The 27,873-nt window shown below is 29.5% G+C and overlaps 1 protein-coding gene across 1 annotated transcript in view; it reads left to right on the forward strand.

Moving 5' to 3' along the window:
• The first annotated feature begins 3,648 nt into the window (after positions 1-3,648).
• Positions 3,649-27,873, forward strand: part of LOC122851928 (alpha-2Db adrenergic receptor) — a 98,989-nt gene continuing 74,764 nt past the window's right edge. The window contains exon 1 of the mRNA XM_044151439.1: positions 3,649-8,025. Within this exon, the coding sequence (XP_044007374.1) occupies positions 6,823-8,025 (1,203 nt within the window). The 5' untranslated portion in view covers positions 3,649-6,822. The remainder of the gene's footprint in view (positions 8,026-27,873) is intronic.

Below are 27,873 nucleotides of genomic sequence, written 5' to 3' on the forward strand. Positions count from 1 at the left end.
TATCGAAATATATAAGTTATTATAACTCGAAAACTATTCGCGATATCGAATTTTTTTTTGTTGACTTTTTTTTTTACTTGACGAGATTCATTGATGGCCATTATTAAATTCGAGAATTAATCGTTATTTCAATAACTACACGATTTATAACCGATAAATAGCCGTTTTTTCCATATTTCAACTCCATTTTTAACCACTGCGCATTCGTAGGAATTTTTCCGTATTTTCCCGTAATCGTGAGAAAATTTTCTATAAAACCGAATAAAAACATGTTGTCTCGGTTATGATAATATCTTCTGAAATTCTTCTGTACAATTACAATAATAATTTTCTCTTTCAAACTAACACATCAATGTCTATTTCTTTTTTTTTGAACATAAAATTAGTCAATATTATAAATAAATTATTATTGTATAATGATTCAATATTATGTTTCGAATATCGGAAATATTAATTTATATAAACAATAATAATAGGTATATTAATCTCGTAAATGAAAATACTTGCATATGCATAAGAGTCAAAAAAATTCTTCTCTTCCACCCTAAAATCTTAGTATTCAACAAGACAAACAATTTACTATTTTCATTTTAATGCCACGACGCCTTCTGGTTTGCTTGAAATATTGGCCGAAAACGCCGCGGGTGAAAGTGTTTATAAACAGTTTATTTCGAAGACCTTCTGAAAGATTCATTATAAATTCGGCCCGGCATATGTCTAAAGTTTATTCTTTTTAAATAATCATCTTGAATCAAAATATATTGATTATTTCGAAAGTTATGATTTTTTGAAACACCTAACCGAAAACAGCATTCATTCGTTTATAAAAAAATTGAACAAATAACATTGTTTTTTTTCAGTGTTTCAAAAAATCATAACTTTTATAATAATCAATATATTTCAATTCAAGATGATTATTTAAAAAGCTTAATTAAAAAGCTTTAGACACTATATCTTATATGCCGAATTTTTAATTTTATATGAATGCTCAGAGGTCTTCGAATAAATGAATTATCGTTTGTTTAGGAATAAACGTTTATAAAGTTCTCTACCCACGAAACAGTTGATCAAAAATTTTTTTTTCAATATGTATTTCAAAGCTTTTTTTTTGAGCTTTCGAATGGTCGTATTACCAAGTCTCTAGCTTAAAAATTGATGAAGTTATGAACAAAAGTATAAAATAAACACTTTGCTTACATGTATTTTAAATGGAAAATATTCAAAGTCGATGAGCGACATTAAAAAAAAAAAAAAAAAAAAAATTGAAAATAGTAGATTGTTTGTCTTGTTGAATACTAAGATTTTAGGGGGTGGGAGAGAAGAAAAAAAATTTTTTTTTTTTTTTTTGAAACGGTCTAATGTATATATATGTACAATATGAACTTTACTTCGCCTAACAAATGCAAGTATAACTAATAAATACAAATAAAATACTTGTATATAAATATATACAACGGCGCATGTATATATATATAATAATAAATAAATTAAATATATAAATACGCGCATTTAAATTCATCTATACTACAGAACGGCTGATGGTTACGGTTACCGACCGATTACCATGGCGCTGCAAGGCGCAATGTAGGCTGAGGGTGCGAACTCACGACACGCAAAAGTTTGCGTTTTTACATGGCTGCCATAATTCTAAACATGGCGCCTCCGTGATTTAATCCACCCGCTCGACAATGTTTAATTCACACGGCGCGTTTAAATCACTCGAAATTACTATATATTGCCAAAATATCACTAAAAAATGTAGTTGTGTGTAATGTGTGTGTAGTGTATCTAGTGTTCAAAGCTTGGATCATGGAGCGCCATGTTTAAAATTACGGCAGCCATGTTTAGAATTATGGCAGCCATGTAAAAACGCAAACAGAAAATGGATTCCTGCCCAGATCCGTTACCGGATCTGACGTCTAAACTCTATGTTTTTTCCTTTTACTCTAACCCAACCCGCGCCTAAAGATGTTTACACATCAAAAATTCAAGTTACCTGCTAGAAAGTTAAACAATCATTATTTAAAAAAAAAAAAAAAGTCAAAGAGTAAAGGAGTGGAGATAACAAAATATGCTTGTGTGCATATTGATACACACAACCGTATATGTATTGGTGGAAAACAGGACCGTCTACTTAACAAAAAGTGAAGGGTGCCGCATAAAATTTTATAAATTTTTACTATAGCATTGAGGTGTCCACTAGGCCACACTTTTTGTTTGTAGTTTTTTCGTTCGTACTTCCTTAAAGGAAAAAATGTAAAAAAAAACAAATGGCAATAAACAATAAAAATAATATTTTTTTTTTTTTTCTACAGGACTTACTATTTTCACAATGAGAGAATTTATTGAAGTTTTTTTTTTTACCCTAACCAAAGACCCTAACGAAAAAAAGACCAACCAGCTCATCTGAATAAAACTTTTGACAATTCATACAAATTTCAATTTCAATTTAAAAACAACAATGCAAGTATGCTAGAATACAAGAACTTCATAATTTCATGTCTGTTACGTTAACGCGTGATGGTTCAGGGGGTAACGCACTATAGCTTTAGAAGTATAGGTTTGGATTAGGCAGGGGTTCGAATCTCGGTTAGTGAAAAAAAAAAAAAAAATAACTTCAATTAATTGTCTCATTGTAAAAATAGTAAGTCCTGAAGTATAAAAAAAATTATTTTTATTGTTTATTGCTATTTTTTTTTTTTTTTTTTTACATTTTTCTCAATTCTGAAAGAATAGTGTTTGAACGTATAATTTGATTATGTACCGTTGACAATTGACATAATGAAATATAATTTCTCAGCTATATACTCAACTATATAGGATCCACGATTTCGAATTTTCTAAAATTCGTAACCTCATCGAACAAACAAAGTAATCTTCTAAATTAAGATATTGAGTACAAATTTTTTATGAAATTTACTCAATGAATATATTCTAGTAGTGTTAGATCAATATGTCTCGGACAACTCTTGTCAAACAATCATTGATTTTACCCTTCTATGTTAGGATGGTGCTTCAACGCTCTTCCGTAAACTCATACATTTCAACAGGTACGGGCATTCACATAAATAAGAACTGATAAGAAGTTTTAGGTATCAATGTTAATTGAAACAATCAAATTGTCTTTTTATGATTATCATCGGCAAATGAATCAGAAATTTACGATAATGACAATACTAACTTACAATACTTATGTGTTCGTTCATCAAAAAAAGTATAAATATAACTTCATATAAAAGAGAAGAGGTTGTGTAGGAGCTTCTTCAGGAAGGATTGAACGTTAAAAAATTCATTTTTATAAATATAATTTCAAAACCTACTAATCTTCTAATACTTTACAACTCATTATTTTTTCATATTCAGTTTTCGTTATTTATAATCGATTGTTTTTTATTTTTTACGCTCCTCTTACGATTTATTTTTATTTTGTGGTGAAGAATTGGCTCATGGTTAAGATCGAACTATCTCTACACTGGCTTCAACGCAACAATTTTATTGTGTATTGTTTCGTTCGTCAAAATTTTCGATACTCTTTTTTGTTTCGTATGACGACGTACGCATGACTTACAGCCCTTTTGCTTTTTCGTTTTAACGCAAGCGCTCTGTAATAGTATTGCCTAGTATGTATTTGACACTGTAAAGCGCACGCGATAGTCGATTCATTCCAGTCTGCTTCCAGCAAGGGTTAGCTTTTCACCTTTTTTTATTATTGTACTGTGAGTTGTTTTAAAATTTGTGATTTTTGTGTGCTCTAAGTTGACTTTATAATCAAGTTATTGCTACGATTTTAGGAAGTTTTACTTCATTTACTTCTTTTGTTCAGTAGAAGCTCAATGTGAAAAAATTCTGATAATGCTCACACACATCTATTAGTTATCTTTATATAACCCCATGTATTTTCAAGATAAAATGAAGCTTGATAAACTAAAGGTGTTGAATTCAATAAAACTACCAAGAATTTTCAATTTGCTTTTTTTTAACTTTTTTTTACGGTTTACTTCAGACAAACATGTTTTCGTCATGCAGCTGATAAAATTCGTCTTCCATATAATTTTTTTCTTCTCATATGAAAAAAGTTTAGTTTCTTTAAGTTAAAGAAACAAAATCGTTTGTCTTAATTTTTAGTATGTTTTGCTGTATTCAATCTTCGTACGAAAATTTTGTTCTTCGTGACTTAGTTATGCGTACAATTAGATAGGCGTGTACGTCATGTAAATAACTAAAGTACATTCAAGAACTTAATGTATAAATGAACTACAAAGTATACATGACATAAAGAAAACGAGATACTTAAAAACATTATTAGCATTGTTTGTATTCATGCAAAAAAAAGTTACGATAGATTACGAAAAGACGACACAAGTTTAGTTTACACACTAAAAACAAACTTGGAGTTTTACTCAGTAAAATTTTGATGTTAGAAAAAAAGTTGCAAGGAAGTAGTTGAGTCGTACGTGCAGCGTGCTATCCCCCTTTCACCGTTGTGCATACACAAAGATAGAAATAAAACTGAAATTAATAAAAGTTCTACAATATTATTAAATCTATAGCATATCCATGTTCTCTTGTAATATAAAAACTATTCAAGAAGTGAAGCAGCATCATGACGAAAATCAATAGTTGTTGTTAACGTATAGACAAATTAATATAAATGCCTAGGCTATACTTATTACTGTACTTATAAAATCATGAAAAACGAAAGGAAACATTGTCATGTATGTTAAAATATCGTTGATTATAGAGAAAAAGGAATATAAAAAGTATACGCAATACATGCACACATTATTATACGGTTCACAATACCCGTATATAGCTAAAAAACGACGTTGAGGAGAAAACACAACATAATAGAAAGCGTATTGATTGATTAAAGACTAAAGAATAATAATTGGCCGTATAAAGGCTAAGACTATAAAAGACCATGATAAGTTCAGTAACAGAAAAAAGAATATTAAGTGAACATATGACGATGTATTGATTTAAAAACAGATGAACGAACAGATTCATACATAACAATATGCCATAGATATTGACTGTATATCAATAGGTTGAGGAATTTAATAAAAAAAGAGTAAAAGTTACTGATACAATTTCAATGTTGATACTTGTAATTGTAATTAAGACATCCTAGCTTCTATCTCTGTCGTATGCATTATATTTAGCCCAGTTTTCATATTAACAAATGCAGGTAAATTGACCTTAAAATATATACGAATATAATAGAAAGAGCAAATCAGATCAATGCGAGTAATTCAACATTCGAAAAGCATGTATAAAAAACTATCCAGAGGATAATTGATGTTCTTTATAGAAAAGTTACAATAAACTTATTAGGGAAAAAATATGAGTACAAACAAGTGCTTAATTTCAACTCGTTATTGAATAAAAATAATATAATAACAGTATCCAGACTAGAATTGAAGTTAATAACTATAAATGTTGAATAATGCAACCGCAACTCTCAAATGAAGAATAAAAAATAGATTCTATAAGTCATAAAGAAAAAAATAGCATTTCAGATCCAATTTTAATAAGACCATATGAATAATAAAAATACTGTATTTGTAGTTGATATTCCTTTACGTGGTTGTCGCAAAATGTATAAAAAGTTGCGGATTTACAAGTCCTTTATTTAACTTGTAGTCCTACTCCTTGATTTATCTGAGCAGACTACTGAATTGAATTTCATAAATATAACTTAATCTTTTATTTCAATTGTGTCATTTTTTTTTTTGTTTTTAAAAATCAATCGGATTTCAAATATTTTAAAAATTTTAAATGATACATAAATAAAAAAAGAATTCTAATTCACCATGTATTTGTAATGACTAAAAAACAGGTGTTATACCGATAAAGAAAAGACTCCAATTGCAAGTGGGACCAACATTTTTATTTATTCCATTGTCATAAAATAATCAGTCTAATCAAAACAAAAGAAATACAAAATAAAACAAAAATAATAAAGGAAGAAATAAATTTTGAGAACGAATTTTTTTTATATCTGTTAATAGCTGTATATATGACTCGTTTGAATTTCTTCGAGAAAAACTAGTATAAAAGAAGAGTGTGTTAGTGTTGAGTGCAGAAGAAGGAATATACGAAAAAGAAAAAGAAAAATCACAAGTGCATTTTGTTTTGGAATATTTAGATTAGAAATATATCTATAACGATTGTGATTACTTAGAAACTTGATATAAGAAGTAATAAGGCTGTAACAAGACAATCCCACCATGAGACATTTGTAAACCGGGTATGTTGGCCGAGGCCTTCTCGAGATGCAACGAGTGGCACTTAAGTATAAAATTCAAGACAAGCAAAACCATATCTACAATACCAAGAGGCCGTGCACAACGAGACCACTTCCACCGTCATTTTCATCGGCGTCATCATTGTCATCAATACTATTATCATTATCCTTATCACTATTACGATCATCGTTATCACGATTATTGTCGTCACCATCATCCTTATCGTCATTATCATCATCACAAACAAAATCCTCACCATTACTATTATCAAAACAATCATTATCAATTTTTCTATTATTACTGTTCTTTCTATCCCAACGAGCTACGTCCCCAGTGCTATTGGCACGTACAAAAACGAAGCTACCGATTTTATTTCGGACAGTCCCTGTTTTCTTTAGTTATACTTATGCTTTTGTTGCTACTGGAACCTTGCGCTGTCCAGCAGCAGTTACAACCTTGGCATCAAGAAGTCAAACGAAAACAATACAAATCGTCATTGATAGAAACAGTGCGATAGCACAAATTGGAGTCAGAGGTGAAAGTCATATCACGAATTATTGATAGTACAAGTGTCATGAATGCCAAAAAAAGCGTCAGTAAACTACTATCGACAGGTTTTTTTGATAAGAATATGAGCAATTTGATAAATTGGTTCCCTGCGATTAACATCAATTACCTGCAATTTGCATCTTCACTATCATTATCACTATTGGGTTTATCAACAGACACATTAATCACGGAAAAAAAAGCACTTTCGCTGTTATCAAAACCATGGTCAACAGCATTAACAAGGACACATTTAATAAGACCACTATCAATATACATTTTCCATATAGTCAATGACATTGTTAAAAACGTACAAGAAACTGTCAACACTATCGAGACTTATTCGACCATAGCATGTAATGGTACTACGTATCATTGTAGCGAGGGTCCAGTGATTGATTTGATGAATCATACCCCTAAAAATCGTGGATTTATAAAAGTGGACCTAGTATTTGGATCTAGTGACAAAATAACTGATAACAACGACTTCGATAACAACGAAGACCGAAACCAAAAAGATTTGTTAATTGAGTCTTCTTCGATAAGCAACAATTACAAACTATATCAACGACTACGCTTAATTGCGTTACTTATTGGAAACATCAGCTTGCTTTCATCAGTTAATGTTGAACGTAGTTTTACTATCATGGAGGAAAAATTTGCAAACATTAGTTTATTTAATGAAACAATTTATAATTGTAGCAATGATACAAATGAGACGTATATAATTATCGGTGATAGTATGTATCCATCTGGTTACAGTTTAATTCAAATTATATTTGCATCAATATTTGCGACAATACTTATGATAACTGTTATTGTCGGCAATATGCTCGTTATTATTGCAATTGCAACAGAAAAAGCATTGAAGAATATACAAAACTGGTTCATTGCGAGCTTGGCAGTAGCTGATTTTTTTCTTGGTCTTATAATCATGCCTTTTTCACTTGCGAATGAAATTATGGGTTATTGGATATTTGGATATTGGTGGTGTGATATTTATTCAGCAATGGATGTTTTATTATGTACGGCAAGTATAATGAATTTGTGTTTAATAAGTTTGGATAGATTTTGGAGTATAACTCAAGCAGTTGATTATCTAAAAAAACGTACTCCGGCTCGTGCAGCACTTATGATAGCTCTCGTTTGGTTATTATCTGCAGCTGTTTGTATTCCTCCGTTACTTGGATGGAAAAGGCCAAGACAAAAGGAAGAGTACCCAAAATGCAAGGTAAGTTAACTAACGAATTGTAATTGCAATCTTTCATTTAAAGTCTTTATTAACTGTGATGTTTTATTAAATAAATAATTATAAGTGACTTGACAAAATACGACTACATTCGAGCACTACAATGACTACTCCAATATATTTATTGAAATTCAATTGAATTAGATGTACGGAGATACTATCAAGTTACTATGAATTATGAGAAAAAGAGCCCAGGTTAATCTGAGTCAAATTTCGACGGCCAACATCCATTGGACGTCGAAAATCGAGCTTGAAACGGCGTCGGAATATGACACCGAAATCCCTCGAATCGACGTCGATCGAGATGGAGCCTCTTGCGATCTCTATAGATTTTTTTTTATTCCAAATAATCGTTCATACATGACAAAATTGTAAAACTCTGCAAGTAGTTTTAAAAGCAATGGAAAGCTCCTTGATCAGTTTTTCAATTTTTTCAAAGAAATTATTTATTTTAGAGCTGGAAACGACACCAAAGCAGTTTTGACTTCGTTTCGTTTCAGTTTTTCGGGACGAAATCGTAACAAAGCTGTCTTCTGAATCAAAGAAACGAAACCGATACAAAACTCGACTTTTCAGACTGAAATTTGCTAAAAGTTTCGTTAGTTTCAGCTTCGGTAAAATATTTTTTAATTTTTTTTTTAATTTTATGAGTCATAAAAATATTGATGTTTCTATTAATCCTAATGTCTATGAAATTCAATATTTGTATGATAAAGAAAAATTAAAAAATATATTATAATTCGTAATGAAATTCTCAAGTTTACTCAAAATATAAAGCCGTTACTCTGGACAAAAATACTTAATCATGCTTAGTTCCTCCAATTTGAAAAAAAAAAAACAGAACATGGTTTGTTTTCTTTTTTTTTTTAGATTTTTTATTACTCTTCTAACGTAAGAGAGTGGAGAAACGTTGTGAGTGTTATATGCCCACAACTCGTTACAATTTAGTTTTTATATGTATTACAAACCAGCTAGTGGTCGACAAGTTTAAACCGACAGATTTTTTTTTCGTTAACAAATTGCTTTGTGTTACAAAATTATAAATTGGAATTGTCTGATAATAGCAAACCAACAAAAAAAAAACATTTGTACGGAAGTAATCTATTGTGATTATGATTAGGAAAATGGTGCAATAATGTAACAACAACAATTATATTATTGATATTTAATAAAGAGTAAAAGTATATTAATTACAGGTGGAATGTTTGACATCCTCGCTTGAGGTGTCGCCAGAAAGTGTATGTACTTTGTGTGTGCATGAATGTATATGTGTGCGTATGTGATGTCACCAAGGCAACTGTTTGTATCTGTGTGTGCGTCGTTAAGTTCAATTTCCAACACGCCCCCTCAAACTTGCATTGGTGAGTCCAAATTTACTGATGCAATTGTTATGAGCTGGCCCTGCCAGTCCTTTAGTCATCACATCTGCCATTAACTCTTCAGATTTGATGTATTTCAAGTTTACTAACTTCTTCTCCACTGCTTCTCTTACCAGGTGATAACGTATATCAATGTGCTTGGTTTTAGCATGATGTATTGGATTATATGCTAAAGCATGGGCACCTTGATTATCATTTGATAAATTCACTGTATTGTAAACGTTGTCATTTGTAATCTCTTTGACCAACCTTGATAAATACATTGCTTCTTTTGTGGCTTGTGACAAAGCCACATATTCTGCTTCTGTTGACGAACTAGCTACCATTTTTTGCTTTTTAGTTTGCCAACTTATTGCACAATCTGATAACAAAAATATATATCCAGTATATGATTTTCTGTCTTGAAGACATTGACCCCAGTCAGCATCCACAAATCCCTCAAGTGATTTGTTTCCTTTTATATACTTTAAACCAACATCTCTGGTTCCTTGTAGAAATCTTAATATTCTTTTAGCTGCTGACCAGTGTTGTGCATTATTATTATTATTAAATTGACTCAAGAAGTTTACAGCAAACATAATATCTGGTCTGGTACCCACTGCCAGATACATGAGACTTCCAATTAATTCTTGATATTTATGTCCTTCATGTAACACTTGATTTTCTTGTAATTTATTATCATCAAATTGTAAATTTCTTTCAATTGGTGTTTTAACAGGTTTACAATTTTCTATGCTAAATTTTTTCAACATGTCACTTATATATTTTGTTTGTGTTATTGTCATCACATCATTTTCTTGTTTTATTTCAAGACCAAGACAATAACTTGCTTTACCCAAATCTTTGATCTCAAAACAATTTTTCAACTTCATTTCAATTTCATGTGTCCAACTTTCACCTGTGGATGATATCAATATATCATCTGTCATACTTTGACTGTACCATATTCAAGCTTGTTAACACACTATTTAACTTTTTGTACCATTGTCTACTGGCTTGTTTCAATCCAAAGCCATACAAAGCCTTGTTCAAGTGACATACTTGGCTACCATCTTTCAACTTGTTTAACATTTGTTTTGCTTGATATGAACAATTATTATTTTCTTGTACAATCATTTTTAATGATTCGTGTATATATTCAGGTATTTCCATGTATATATTTTCTTCTAAATTAGCATTTAAAAATGCTGTATTCACGTCTATTTGGTGTACCTTCATGTCAAATTGTACTGGCAGTGACAAAAACACTCTTACTGTGCTCAGCCTCACTACTGGTGCAAATGTATTGTTATAATCCAACCCTGGACGTTGTGAATAACCTTTAATTACAAAACGTGCTTTTCTTTTATTTATTTTACCTGACTCATCATATTTATTTTTTAATATAATTCTACTACCAATAACCTCTCTGTCATTTGGTCTAGTTACAATATTCCAGGTTTTATTGTTGAGCATTGCCTCAAATTCTTTTTTTATGGCAATCTTCCACTCATTTGTATCATCACCATTTAATGCATCTTCAACTCGTACTTCACCAATACATGCTGATTCTTCTTCATAATTTAACGTCTTTTGATGTTGAACATTTTGATATACTTTACGTGGTCTACCACGTCCACCAGTTCTAATTATCATTGGACGTCCTTTGCCTCTTGGTGTTACATTATCTTGTTCAAGATCTGAATTTATTATTTTGTTCATCTTTTCTTGATGCTTATTTACATTTTGATTACTTTTACTTATTGAAGCAGGACTGAATCCTTTAAAACCTTCATTTATACTGGTATTATTATCATAATTTTGTATCACGTTTTCTTCATGTTCATTATCTTCATTGTTTATAAACTCATTTTCTGACAACAAATGTTCTTCATTAATAATTTTTATATTGTTATTATCAACATCATCATCAAGTATAATAACATCTCTACTTATTTTTAACTTGTTTTCATGTGTTAACCAAACACGATATGCTTTAGTTTCACTTGTTCCTGTTGTCATCTTGTCATCATCATATCCAAGAAAAATACATTCTTTTGTTCTTTCAGCCATTTTATCCTTGTTTGGATCTTTATTCAAACAATGACCTTTTGATCCAAATATTTTTAAATGTTTAATATATGGTGTTTTACCATTCCACAATTTATAAGGTATTTCTCCATTGATGCCTTTTGATGGACACCTGTTTCTTAAATAATTGGCAGTAGCTATTGCTTCAGCCCAAAAGTGTCCCTTTAAATTTGCTTGTAATAGCATGCACCTTGCCATATCATATAATGTCCTGTTCTTTCTTTCTGCAATACCATTTTGCTGTGGTGTATGTGCCACAGTTAGTCTTCTAATAATTCCAGCATCAGATAAAAACTTATCAAATTCATTATTTAAATATTCAGTTCCCCTGTCACATTGTAATTGTTTAATCTTCATGTTTGTCTGTGTTTCCACTATGCTTTTATATTCTTTGAATGCTTTTAAAGCTTGATTCTTGTGCTTTAAAAATTTTACAGTGCACATTCGAGAAAAATCATCGATAAATGTAATCACAAACCTCATACCACCTTTGGAGGGTGTAAGGTCCAGCCAAGTCTGTATGTATAATTTCAAGTAATTTTGTTTTTCTTTGTGACTTCTTTGGGAATGACCTTTGACAACATTTTCCTTTAATACAAATTTCACATTGTGGTGTTTCAATGTCATTAAAATTTATATTTAATTGTTTCAACAACAATCTTAAATCTTTATAATTAACATGACCAAGTTTTTGGTGCCACAACAACAAACTTTTATTTTTATTTTCACTTGACAAGTTTGCTTTTTCAATTTCTTCACTAACAAAATATAAACCATTTTCTTTTCTTGCAACAACAACAAACTTATTATCTTTATCTAATATTTTTGCTTTATCTTTATCAAACAATATTGTAAAACCATTATCTGTAATTTTTCCAACTGATAATAACTGTGTTCTAAGGTTAGGTACCAATAGTGTATTATCCAATCTCACTATTCTGTTTTCATCATTATTTTTAATTTTAATTTTTATTGTTCCTTGTGAATCAATAGCTGCTGTTGTATCATTAGCCATATTTACACTTGTGCCAATACATCCCTTTTTATTTATAAATTTATTTTCATGAGAGCTCATATGTGACGTTGACCCGCTGTCAAGACACCATTTATATTGTTTATGTTCATTTTTGTATGTATGCATTGACGATTCACATGTAGCGACTTGTGAATACCATCCAGTTTCATCCGCCATTTGTGTCGTTTCATTATTATGATTCACATTAAAATTACAGTCGGCAATTTTGTGGCCAACTTTACCACACTTGTAACATTTTATTTGAAACTTGTATTTATTATAATTATTTGATGCATTATGATTATTATTTTTACCTTGAGTTTTTTCAATGTTTTTATTATTATTGTTGTATCTATTTTGTTTCCAACTTTGTTTATTATTACATGTTGACACAAAAGCATTTGTTTTATTATTATTTGTATTTTCACAATCTTTAACTTGTCTTGCATCACTTTCTTCAAGGATTTTTATTTTTAAAGCCTCTGGATTTGGCAATGAGTCACGACTTTCTATGGCACATCGAAAGTTCTCGAAACTTGCCGGAAGATTATACAACAGCATAACTGACAACATATCCTCGTTGATGACTATGTCCATGTCCAACAATTTATCTACTGAACTCATAAACTCACTTATATGCTCTCTTACATTTTGATTTTCATCCATTTTATTCAAGATTAATTTTTTCAACAACGTGGCTTTTCTTGCCGGTCCACTTGATTGATATATCTCATGCAATGTGTTCCAGATGATAAATTTTTTTTTTTTTATTTATTTAAAAAATTGTAATAAACAAATCTAATTTGAAAGAATTTTCCATTCTTATTTAAGCTTTAAGGTTGTTTTTAAATCGCATGACCGGGCGACGTTTTGGGATCACAAGGGTACTTACAAACGCATGTTAAATAAAAAAATTATAGCGCACCCTCATGCCTAAAATCTTTTCACTTTACTGATGCGTCATAAGTAGTGTGAGTTTTGCCGGCTTATATTTACAGACACTAATACTACTCTAGCAATAAACATTCAGAGGGAAGTTCCAAAACCGTACATTTCTTGTAAGAGAAGGATAGAAGAAGAGATAGAAGTTTGAGCCAGAAGAGATAGAGAGAAGGATAGAGCTAGAAGAATAAAACCGAACGACGGTATTGGAACTTACCCCAAATTTTCAATGTAATTTAGCCGGCTGAAACCCGTAAATTCAAAAAGTAATTAGCCAATATCTTTTAAACGGCACTGAGGAAATGGATAATTTTTAGTGTTCCGTAGGACACTTATGTTTTCACTTTTCGTGTGACTTTTTGTTATTTCGCGATAAAAATAAAAGTTATGAATCGAATTGGCTTCTATGAAGCCCATTAAGTTCCATTTTTTTTCCCAAAAGCAATCATCGTATTTATTTTCAATTTTTGGCCCTTATCAGTTGTGATAGTGCCATTTTTCTACAGGGCCCAATTTCAAATATTGACGGATCGGATCCGGCAATGATTCAATCGACGACGCTTCATCTGTAGACTCTACGATATTTTTTTGAAGTTTTTTGGTCGTTTATTTTTTTTTTTATTAAACAAAATGTAGTGTCAGAATTTGTTTTTGCAAGATATTTTTCGAACCGCCGAACCGAATTAGTTGATGTTAAATGAAATTTATGTTTTTTTTTTTCCCAAAAGCAATCATCGTATTTATTTTCAATTTTCGGCCCTTATCAGTTGTGATAGTGCCATTTTTCTACAGGGCCCAATTTCAAATATTGACGGATCGGATCCGGCAATGATTCAATCGACGACGCTTCATCTGTAGACTCTCCGATATTTTTTTGAAATTTTTTAGTCGTTTATTTTTTTTTTTATTAAACAAAATGTAGTGTCAGAATTTGTTTTTGCAAGATATTTTTTGAACCGCCGAACCGAATTAGTTGATGTTGAATGAAATCTATGTTTTTTTTTCTTCCCAAAAGCAATTATCATATTTATTTTCAATTTTTGGGCCTTATTAGATTTTATATTTCCATTTTTCGATAGGGCCCAATTTCAAATATTGACGCATCGGATCCGGCAATGATTCAATCGACGACGCTTTATCTGTAGACTCTCCGATATTTTTTTGAAATTTTTTGGTCGTTTATTTTTTTTTTTCATTAAACAACAGAAATAAACAACATTAGAAAATAAAACAAAACAAAAAAAAAAGTCATTTATTTTACAACAAAATGAAAAAACAAATCAAACAACAAAAAAAAAAATAAAAAATCCTACGGAACACTTAGGGTGCACCTTGGGGGACTTGACTATATTTTTTTTTTCATTGATTTCGTATTTGTAAAGTGTACAAATCTGTAGAAAAAAATCAAAATTTAAATTAAGAGCTTTAAAAGTACAAGCGAAAACGTACCTATACTCCCTATGCTTGCGTGTTAAAGTTGTCAACTTTGACACTAATTATCTGGATTTTTGACGCAGAAGAAAATTACGAAAAAATTCCATCAAATAGATAATTATTTCATTTAAACCTTAAAAAAAAAAAATCGAAAACTAAATTACGGGAATTTCATTTGAAAACAACCTTAAAAGAATACTGAGAAAAATTTTAATATAGTATATTGTTTTACGAGGGCGCGATGTTGGTGTTTCTAGCACGATTATGCGTTGAGCGAGACGCATGCGCGAAACGTTGGTGAGATGGTAAAATTTCGATGTCAAGCGACATCGAAATTTTACCATCGAGCCAACGTCTCGACCGTGTGTCGAGCGATAATGCATAATCAAGCCAGAAACAACAACATTGGCCCGAGTGAAACATACTATTTTTTACTATTAGTACTCGAGTTACGCTAATAAAAAATATGTGGGACCGAAAGGGGCTTGCTTGACGAAAGAAAATTTTAAATGTGAAGCAATAACAATAGAATCTAATTTTTTATTTTTTTTAAATTAAAAATTTATACAAAAATTAATTAAAAAATAAATAATTTTATTCATTAATTTTAATAGTTATCACATAAAAAAGACAAATCAACTTTAAATAATTTCAATTTTGATAACCAGTCTAATATTATACATCTAACTATTCATTAGTCATGTTTACAATCATTTTTGTTATTGTAAAATAAGATTAACCTCACACATGAAAAAAAATAAAATGTCAAACAAAAATCACTATTATTTTCAAGTCTGACAACTTTCATTTTTTTTTTTTTATTTCAAACAATTTATTTTTTAATTAATTTTGAAAATATTGTTTTAATTGTTTAACTATTACTTTTTTTTATAACAAATTTTTAACACTGATAAATAAAAAAAAATGTAGACAATCAGCTGCTGGACTGATTTAATGCGTAGATGTATAAAGATACATACACATATATATATACACAAAAATCATACGGCGCATGCTCGATGACAGCTCCACAGTTTAATGTTTACGCATACAACGATATTTGGTGTGTCGCATACACACCAAATATCGTTGTATGCGTTATTTTTTTTTTGGAGGGGGTAAGTTTCCCGCATTATTTCAACTATGTTCCAAACAAGTACTTTCCGAACTAAATTCAGTGTCAGAAACTAGTGTTTCTCGAGTACGGATAGTAAAAAATATTAATTTAGATAATGAGATCATAATTTTTTAGTTCATTTATTTATTCAAAGTTCAAGTTTATAATCTTAAAAATAATTTCAGGTTTTATATATCAGTGATATATAACTGAGAAATTTTACATATATGTACTATTAATATTGCATCATCATGGCTGGAAATAAAATTGCAATGTTATTAATAATGATAAATATAAGATGACATACGTCAACGTATATCTATCTACATGTTGTTTTTTTTAGATAACTACTAAATAATATTTTTTTATAAAGTATGATATTTGATTAAAAAAAAATAACGATGATAGGATAATATTTTTTTCAATGTTTTTAAATTTCTTCTTCAAGTTTTTTCATAATACCATCTGTTAATAAACACTTGAACCAAGAATTTAAACACAACAAATATTCTATATTTTCATCACTCAGTTTATTACGATGTTTTCTTAAACCCAATCCAGCAGTCGAGAACAAACGTTCAACTGGTGTGCTTGATGCACATATTGCCAATAAATCTTTAGCCATTTTGGCCAATCTTGGAAAATTGTTTTGATTAACTTTCCACCAATCTAGAATATTATTTTTTTGATCAGCTCGTGGCATGTTTGAATAACTTTCTAATTCTGATTCCCAGTCTTGGTTTTTTTTTCTACCAGTGCTGTATAGTTCATTCATACTTTTAGTATATTCATCTGAATCACTATCAAATGCCTCTTGAATTGTTTCATTGTTTTCATTAATTGTATCAGCATCTTTTGTTCTGTAAATATCTTGGAAGGTAATATATGATTCTTTTTTTAATTTTTCCCCCCAAGAAGTCCTTTCAAATATTTCAAGCTTATGTCGGGGATCAAGAATTAGTACAGCACAATAAATCCAATCCGACTTGTGATAGTGTTTTAATATTTTATCACGACCAGCTTGAAAAGCACGAATCAAAGTCTCATCAATGACTGTTTTATTATTTTTTTTATCAATGTCATGTTCAATGTCACTCTTTTCTGAGAATACTTTAAAGCTTTTCAAAAATTTTTAGATCGTCTGGAGCAACGACCATTCATGGTCAGTGATGTCCAAGTGTTGTAAATTTAAATCTTTGTCTGATGTAAGAAATGAGATTGATTTTTTCATTTTAATACCAGCAGTAATCAAATCATGACTACTATTCCATCTTGTTGATACATCTAGAGGCAATTCATTCTTTTTTTCTTCATGAACATGACAATAGCTTTCAAGTTTTTTACTCAGTTGTTGAGACCTTTTTAATTTTTTACAAATACCTCGTAATTTAAGAAGTGGTGGAAGTTTCTTGTTGTGATCTTTATCATGATTATCTTCTGAGCTATCATCCTCATACAAATCATAAAAATCTTTGTCTGACTCAACATCAACATGTAATTCTTTGAGCACATTTTGTGCAGCTAAATTAAAAATGTGTGGAAAGCAATGAAAATGCTGCAACTCAGCTGGAAACTGTTACGTACCAGGCTAATTAATTTATTTTAACTATGAAATAGCAAAAAGAAGAAAGAACGTTTGACAAAAAAAATAATAATATAATAAATTGACAATAATAAAAATTAATGAGCCTGATATTTAACGTATTTTATAAAAATCCTCTTGTTTTGTTATTCCCTATAGGGTAACGGGTTAGGAGGGAATGTGTAATTTTTGTAGATTCTACCTTGTTGTGGATTATCCAAAATTAAATTATAGAGAGCGTGTCAATCTGGATGGTCGCCTGATGATGTTGATAATCTAGAATAATCCAATAGGTAACACAAACTCGTAGCACAGAAAAACAACACCCCGGAAAAATGTCACAGTCAATATATTTTTAATATTAGGAACAGTCAATTTATAAACGGAAAAATAACAATTGAAACACAAAGATTATTTAATTTAAATTCACTTTTAAAATTTTATTTATTAGAAACGTAAAAGTTCAATTGATTTTATTATTTATTTAATTTGATTTGATTTATAAAATTTTAAATATAATAATTAATTTAGATATTGTCCAAACAAAAGTTGTCGCAAGAGTGGAGCTCCTTGAATTCTAAAATAATAATTCCCATAAAAAATGAAATTAAAAAGTAGGGATGATCTTAGGTGGAAACATCTTAGCCAATTATATTTTACCTGTCCCACGATAGTCAGCATTAGAGAATTATTTGTAACGTCAACGGATGTAAAATATCGAGTAGCTAAGGTGACTTTGAACTACGGTTTGCAAAAATAATTTAAAAATAAAAAATATAATACATATTGTGACAAACAAGTAAAATGTTGATTTTGCTAAAATAATCAAAAAATAAAAAGGAAAAATTTTAACTGCCTACTCGGTATTTTATATGCCCTTGAATTTACTAAATATTTTATTTATTTATTTATTTATTTATTTATAATATTGATAGCAAGACGTAACAAAACCCAATATTTTTTTTATTTAGTTTTTTTTCTACTTCCTCAATAAATACTTTGTTGACTGAAGCATTGTCTACTGTAATACCTTGAATTTTTTTTTCCAAATCTGCTTCACTTAGACAAGCAACAAACATTTTAGCAATGTCAACACCAGCATGGAGTCCTTGACATGGAATAAAATCAATTGCCAATGAGCACATCCTCCAACCATCGTTGATAAAATGACCAGTTACACCATAATATGACTTGGTACGAATTGAAGTCCAACCATTAACTGTGAATGATATTTTAGAATCATTTTCTTTCAACTTGTTCATCACCATGGCCCTGGATTTATTGTAGGTGTTAATAACTGCTGTTGTCATAGCTGTACGACATAGAGGTTTTGAATAAGGATTTATTCCATGAAAGTATTGTTAAGTCAAGTCATTATCGAAAAAACTGAGTGGAAGATATTTACCAGCAACCCATTCTACTGATTTTGAAATAAATTTCTCTTGATTCCAAACCTACAATATTATTTTTGAATGTATTAAACACCTGTTAAAATATAAAAAACGGTCTAACAAAAAAAAAATTGTCGAAGTACCTGGTTTTTTTTCACTGTGATCTAAAACGTTGAGTAAAGACTGCTGTTTTTTATCTTGAACTCCTTTGGTGGCATTCGCACTCACGCCCTTTTTCTTTTAGAAAAAAAAAATTCCTAAAAATGGCACTTACGCCCTTTTTCCATTAATGTGACGATATAAATAATAAAATTTATAATAATAATATTCGAAATATAAATACTAATAATTATTATTAACTAATAATATTTATATTTGAATATTATTGTCAGTATTAATATTATTATTATTATTATTATTATTATTATTAATATTCAGCGTGACATTACTCTGAAAGAAGTTTCACTTCCCCCGCGCGTACTCGCAACACGCTAATTTTTTTTTTTTTATTTTGTTATATAGTCCAACAGAATGAATCCGAGTAATATGACGACAAAATAAAAATTATAATATTAAATAATATAATATCATAATCATTTAATTTTATAAAATATAATATAAATAATCATTCACAATAATATCGTCAAATTCACGACAATTTCGTGACATTAAGGATAATATCGTCATATTCACGATAATCTCGTAATATTAACGAAATTATCGGTGATAATATCGCTGATCATTTTGACGATCATGACGACATTCACGATACGATAATATCGTGAAAAATTGACGATACGTATTGTATCGTATCGCGGCAACACTAGACACAAAGAATTGTATCTGAGAGTAAAAAAAAAAAAAATTCTAAACATTTTTAGGATTATGATTTTGTTCTGCGTAATAAAAAAGAGGCTCAATGTCTGTTTTTTTATTTTTTATATTTATTTTATAAAGTAGAAATTTGTTAACAAAAAACCTTTCCCAGTAGAAAAAACAAAAAAAAAAACTAAACTAAACTAACGAAACAAACGAAACGAAAGCGAAACGATACTGACAATTTTCAATTTTACTGAAACTCACTCAAATTTAGAACCAAAAAAAAACAAGGCTCTACGAAACCAGTAATTTTTAGGTTTAGAAGTAACCGGTACAAAACTCGACTAAATTCGAAATCGTTTTGGTTCGTGTCCAGCCTTATTGTATTTATAGGAGAGTGCATTAGAGTATTTTTATGAACTCAGTTGGTAAGGGTTGCTAAGAAAAAGATGTGGTACACAACTTAATTTGTCTATCTACATGATTTCTTAAGCTACCTTTTTCGATAGCATTTTGGTTTATTGAACAAAATTATTAAAAGTAAGCTTGTAATTGATTTTATCTGATTAAAATACTGTAGACGAGTTTAGCTAAAGAAAGGATGTACACTGCAAAAAAAAAAAAAATTCTATATTTGATAACAAAACTTCTTGAAAATAGAATTTTCGTTCTAGAAAGTTTTCAGATTTGAAAAAAGAAAAAAAAATTCCTGTTATGAATGGGAAACTTCTTGTTAAAAGACAAAAAAACTCTTGAGACATGAAAGATTTAGATTTGAAATAAAACTAAATTGGTTTTGAATAAAGAAAAATTATACTTGTAATGACAAAAAAACTTCTGGAAATGAATGCTAAAAAGGTCTTGAATTTATTATTTAGACTTCGAGAACAACAGTTTTGAACTTTAGAACAAGAGTTCTTGGAAAAAATCAAATTGTGTTTTAAAATGAGAAGAAAAAGATTTCTATCAAGTCAAATTTAGATTCAATTCAAGAAGTAAATTACTACTGATCAAAATAAAAAAAAAAATTATTCATTTAACCCTACTTTTGTTAATTAACAGAAGAACAGTGTACTTTCAAATTGTGAACAATGTTTTTTTTTCCTAAACCTACAACCTATGAGGGAATTCGAAACCTCAACCGACGCGAACCACGATATCCTAATCCTAACGACTTTCCCACCGAGCCACGAGTGCATCTACGAGACAAACGAAAATTTCCGTTCCTATTAAGCATGACATTTACAAATAAATATTAATCATATTCGAATTAATAAAGTAAAGTGTAATATTAAATACCTAAGAAAAAATAAAAAAAATTAGCGTGTTGCTTGAGTAACGAGTATTTGTAGTAAATAATAGACAATAATAATGCGTAATATTCGAATATAATTAGTTAGTTAATTAATTAGTATTTATACGAATATGTCACATTAATGGAAGAAGGGCGTAAGTGCCATTTTAACTGGAAAAGGGCGTGAGTGCAGATAAGGGCTTTGCACCTAATTAAGGCTTAAGAGGGTGTGGTATGATGAAGGGTTTTTCGTATTGATTAAAGTATAATTATGTATACAATCAATGGCCTGCATTTCATAAATTTGTTTTGTAGCATATCAAAAAGTGATGGGGATAAAAACTGCTTTATCCTTTATCAAAGGTGGATTTTCAAGTAGGAACGCACTTACGCCCTTTTTCTTTTAAAATTGACGTTTTGGCACTTCATTCTTTAATGCGACAATATAATTGATACCATCGAGATTATTACTAATATTATATTGATATTATTATTAATCATAATATTATTGGAATTATTATTATTTATAATAATATTATTCATATATAACCATAGTATAAATAAAATAATAATTTCAAAAATATCATCGATAATAATAATATCAATATAATATTAGTAATAATAACAATAATATTATCGATTTATAATAATATCAGTGATATTAATAATATAAATAATAACATTGACAATAACATTCATATATAAATATTGATAATTATTAGTATTTATATTCAAAATATTATTATTATAGATATTATTATTAATATCAATACTATTGTGAATAATTGGTAATATTATCAAAATTATTGTTGTTATAATTATCATTTATATATATTTATAATAATTTTATTGTTATTATAATAATGATTCTTTAAACCCGCGAGATAACTATTGCTTGATACGTTCAAATGAATTTTTTTTAAAAATCAATTATTTAAGTATTAAACTCAGTTGAACTGTTTAATAATATTTAAATAAATAAACAAACAAAAAGTCGCACACGCATACACACATAGCAGCTGACGCTCCGAGTTTATACGCTATATATAGTGCATGTATAATGCTTGCCGGTATAGCAGAGAGTATAGTAGAAAGTATACGGGAGAGTAAACGCGAGAATAAACGCCAGAATATACGCCAGAGTAAACGCCAGAATATACGCCAGAGTAAACGCCAGAATATACGCGAGCGCGTAACGCTAGCAGGGCCTCGAATTTTTTTGCTACCCTCCGTAAAGAAGTTTCACTTCAATAAAAAATTTAGTTAAAAAAAATTTAATAAAAAATCATCTTCAGTCGGTATTTATTTTTTATATGATTATCATATTATTATCATATTAATCATATTTATTCAATAATTCAACTTCTATTCTTGTAAATTTTTGTCATTGAAAGATGAAAAAAGTATCATCATATTAAGGTTGAATGTAAAAACGAATTCCCTCTACTCGATTTTGCTAATTTTTTTTTTAATCGCTAGCTAAAACTTTTGTCTATTTTATAGAATTTTTTTCAAATTTTTCGACCGTGAAATAAACTTGACCGATTTAACACGGCCGTAAACGGAAAAACCCACGTTTTGATCTGTATCTAAAAACCCCTCTACTCGAAATTACTAAATTTGATTTAGATTTGTAGTTTTTTTAATTACGAAAATTTAAAAAAAAAAATCATCAATTTCGACCGTGTTTTTTAGAAGATATTCAATCGCAAATGATTAATTAACTTCGAAATTTACTTCACTTTACTGCTGCAGTCGTAGTTGTGTGTGTTCGTGTAGGCCGGGTACACTCATACTACTACAGAAGTGATAGTAACGGACACAGATTTTAGGCATAGAGGGCACCAATTTATTTTAAAAAGGCATGGGCTGGGGCGAGCCCCTTTGGCACAAAAAAGTTATTCGACGATGGGACTTACATTCAACCTTAACACCTAAAGCTTCTTGAAACATGAAATAATTATTCTAAATCTAAATATTTTTGTATATAATAAAAATAAAAATGTTTCTAGTTCGTTATTAACACTCCTCAATTTTAGAAGTTAACTTATTGAAACAATTCAACGTATGTCTCGATTCATAAACAGTCATTATTGTTATTATTATTATTATTATTATTATTATATCTCTAGCTCTAGTGGTGTATTGTGTAATGAATGTAGTGTATTCTTTGTTTCTGTGGTATGTTCTTAAGAGTAACGGACGAATTTCTGAATCGTCGCTTTTTCATAGTTTTTGATTTTTTCTTTTAATTCTTGCTCAGGTCAGGTTCGGAAATGTTAAAAACAAAGACTCTTAATGAGTTCAGGCGTATGAGCGGTACAAAGACTAGCTGTATGACACGTAAAGACTCGTTCGATAAATTAAATGATGTATATATGTATATTATTAATATTATTATTGAATATGAATTGATTTCAAAATCTTGTATATTATAAAAAAATATATATAAAGAATTTGAAAAAAATTTATTTTATTTGAATATAGAATTAAAAAATGATGAAACAGTTGCTGAAGCAACTGTGCCTGCCCTGCGGGGGGAATTTTAATTTCTTTATTGAAATTCGTGATTACAAATTTATTTTATTCTCTATTGCTATAATGATTACTGTGGCAACTAAAAATTATGCATCCATTTTGTTTGTTCCTTCCATATTTTTTTAAGTAAATTTAGTATCTTTACTTGGTTTATTAAATTTTTTTTATTCGAATTTTATTTTACTTCATAATCATTGTCGTCTGCTAATGTTATTGTTCTTTTTTTTGATAATCTTCCTGTCATTGCATATATAAATTCTACTTCATTTATTGCTATTATGACTGCGGTGATATCTATATAATAACATTATCAGCATTGAAAATTTTCTTTTTTTTTTTTTTTTTGCTAAAATAATTTTACCTGCAGATGAATTATTTGGTAAATGATTTCTTGTATTTTTTCAATTCAAAATTAATCTTTATTATATTTTCATTTTCCTCATCGTCTTCTGATTTCATATTAGCCTCTACTGGTATCATTCTTTCTTTATTCCCGCATAGAAAAAAATATAACTGGGAAATATATCTATTTGGCCCTCAGAATATATCTTGTGAAAATATATCCAGAAACTATAATATGAATACATTTTGCTAGTTACAACCTCTTAATTATATCCTACTAATATTCAGATATATATTCTAAATATTTGTGAAACTCAATAAACACAAAATATAAAACGGCTATATCTCAAAAATATATTATGAGATATACAGGATGCTTCGTAAGTCGCGGGTGGTAGGTATACCACGAGATTATACGTGAAATTTTAAATAGTACATGTTTTTAAATTTTGAGTCTACGACGCTTTGTGCCTGAGTTATTAACGTTTGAAGTCGACCAATCAGAATCGAGCGTCGATAATTATTATCATTATGGCGTCTGAATCCACGTGTGTGTTTACGCACCATGGATCAAATTGTTTTTGTTTTGTCCCATTTGTATCGTATTTTTCCTGATATTCAGTAATTTTTCCTTCATATTTACTGATATTTTTCTTATTTATTTTATTTTTCGTTATATTCAGTAAGTTTTCCTCGATATTTACTGATATTTTCCTGATATTTTCCCATAATTATCGGATTTTTCTTCATATTCAGCGATTTTTTTTTTTATATTCAGTAATTTTTCCTTCATAATTACTGATATTTTCCCATATTTATTGTTTTATTCTTTATATTCATGGATGTTTCTTTGATATTTTCCTATTTTTTTCTACATTTTCCTTCATTTTTGCTGATATTTTCCCATATGTATCGTAGTTTTCTTCATATTCTGTGATTTTTCCTTCATATTTACTGATATTTCCCATATATATCGTATTTTCCTTTATATCATGAGACCCGGTAGGGTCTCTCGTTAAAGTTGTTCAAAAACGAGAGACTGCCGGGGATATATGTCTTTTAAGTTCGTGTGTGTGACGTCATTGATTTATAGTCAAGTCCATATCTTTTGATTGAGCAATCGAAAAAAAAAATAACAACAGTTTGACTATGTAAATCGAGGTTCCTCTTTCAAATGAGCCTATTATCGGATTTTTCGGTGCATTATTTAAAAAGATATAAATATATGATAAACCGGCCCCCCGTTTTTTTGTAAAAAATAAATTTCTGTCGATTTTGTCGATATTTGAAGTTTTTACCAAGTTGGCGTCCTGTATCTGATAAATTCGCCCGAGAATATTGGTTGGTCATCCTGCTCTATCTGATTAGCAGTATGTCATATGGCAGCGAAAGTTTAAAAAAGGCGTAGCGATGCTGCGCGCACCATACCTTGTTTTTTATCATTTCCTGTGATTTCTAGGGCCTCTCATTATTTTGGGAATATCCAAATTTAGTGCCGTGGCCCCCGCGGTAAGGGACGTGACTTATCGTCCATACTGGTCTCCATGACCGTCCGTTGTCATTTTTATTTTTCCACTAGTTTCGTCTAGTTTTGCCATGTTGAAAACAATGGACTTAGAAAAAAAAAATTAAATTTTACAAAAAAAACTAAGTCCCTTAAAAAAAAAAAATTTAGATATCTGGATTATTTTACTTAGCTAGATTTTTCACTTAGCTGTAATTGTAGCCACACAATCATTATCTGCATTATTTTACTTAGCAAGATTATTTACTTAGCTTCAGTTATAGCCACACAATCGATATCTACATTATTTTACTTAGCTAGATTTTTTACTTAGCTGTATATGTAACCACACAATCAATACCTACATTATTTTACTTAGCTAGATTTTTTACTTAGCTGTAATTGTAACCACACAATCAATACCTACATTATTTTACTTAGCTAGATTTTTTACTTAGCTTTAATTTCAGCCACACAATCGATATCTACATTATTTTACTTAGCTAGATTTTTTACTTAGCTTCAATTACAGCCACACAATCAATATCTACATCATTTTACTTAGCTAGATTTGTTACTTAGCTGTAATTGTAGCCACAATCAATATCTACATCATTTTACTTAGCTAGATTTTTTACTTCCCTACATCTAAGGCTAAGCTGAGTTCCTTTTTTTTCTAAGTACATTATTTATAACCTGGCAAATCTAGACGAAACTAGTCAAAAAATAAAAATGACAACGGACGGTCATGGAGACCAGTATGGACGATAAGTCACGTCCCTCGCCACGGGGGCCACGGCACTGAATTCGAGTGCGTCCATTATTTTTACTAACCAAAATAATAGTTGTATGAAACGACTCATGTTAAAAATTGTAAGTACATTAGTTAACAAATTAACATTGGCAAGCACAACTGTAGTTGCGTACGCTGGTTATTGCGCAGGATTGTTTTGCCAATAATTTTGAATCTTTGCTGCGATCTGCGATACTGCAAGGCAGTATTAAACGTATGACATTATCAGACATTATCGTCAAACTATCCAACGCTGAACACTGCCTCAAAATATTGCGGGAAAACGTTTGGATATTGCTTTATATTTTATTGTTGTGTGTGTGCTACTACGAAGTTGCCATATTTTATTAAAGAAAAAAACCAATCAACGAATTTTGAACTCATCAATTGTCAGTATTTGTAATCATTGTTGAAATAATGCATATACAATAATAATACATAATACATAAATAACAGTATTTTATAAGAATATTATTGATACATAGTGTATAAGCTTTCAGTGTCTGTACTTTTTACCAAGTTGAACCCAGATGCCATCTGAAATACTTCCGCGAATCTCCAGTCAGTATTTCAGATCACAGTGTGATAAAAACTATTCATCAATCAACTAGTTATTGAATTTGTAGCTATTGTTGAAATAATATTTATAAAATAATTATAAAATAATAATATTTATTGATGATAGTAATATATAGAGCTTTTAGTGCCCCTAATTTATACAAAGTTAAATCTCGATGCGATCTGAAATACTTCCACGAATTCCCAGTCAGTATTTTAGATCGTAGTGTGACAGAAATTATTTACCAATCAACTAGTTACATTAAATTTGTAGCTATTGTTGGAATAATATTCATAAAATAATAATATTCATTGATGATAATCATATATGGAGCTTCTAGTGCCTCTAATTTATACAAAGTTAAATCTCGATGTGATCTGAAATACTTCTACGAATCCCCAGTCGGTATTTCAGATCATAGTGACAAAAATTATTCACTAATCAACTAGTTGATAAATTTCTAGCTATTGTGGGAATAATATTTATTGACAATAATAATATATAGAGCTTCTAGTGCCTGTACTGTTTACCAATTTTTTACTCGCCACGATCTGAAATACTTCTGAGAGATATCCATGGCATTATTTTAGATCGCAGCAAGAAAATAATTGGTGTATATACTGAAAAACCTAGCTTCAGACAGTATTTTAGATCGCAGTAAAGTGACTATTGATAGATGGCGTAAGACACCTGCGTGCGCCGTTTGTTGATAAATTTTTTAAAGAAATGCCTTCGTAATGGTGAATTAACGGCCTTGCCACTAAAATCGGTATCAGTCTGAACTATATAAATTTCTAATGGATTTCTTATTTTTTTATTTCACGTATATTTTTAAAATTATTTTTTTATTTTTTTTTTTTTTTTGGTAATACAATCATTTATGAATTGATTCATTATTTTTACTTTTAAGGTGAATGTTTAAACAAAAGAAGTTAAATAATATACAAAATCAAAAATATAATTATTGTAAAAAACAAACTCGTTAAAGTTGTTCTTTACGTTAGCTTAGTACTACTGTATATAGTAAATTTCTATTCAATTTAACAAAAAA

This window comes from Aphidius gifuensis, linkage group LG3, assembly GCF_014905175.1.
Source record: "Aphidius gifuensis isolate YNYX2018 linkage group LG3, ASM1490517v1, whole genome shotgun sequence".
Taxonomy (NCBI): domain Eukaryota; kingdom Metazoa; phylum Arthropoda; class Insecta; order Hymenoptera; family Braconidae; genus Aphidius; species Aphidius gifuensis.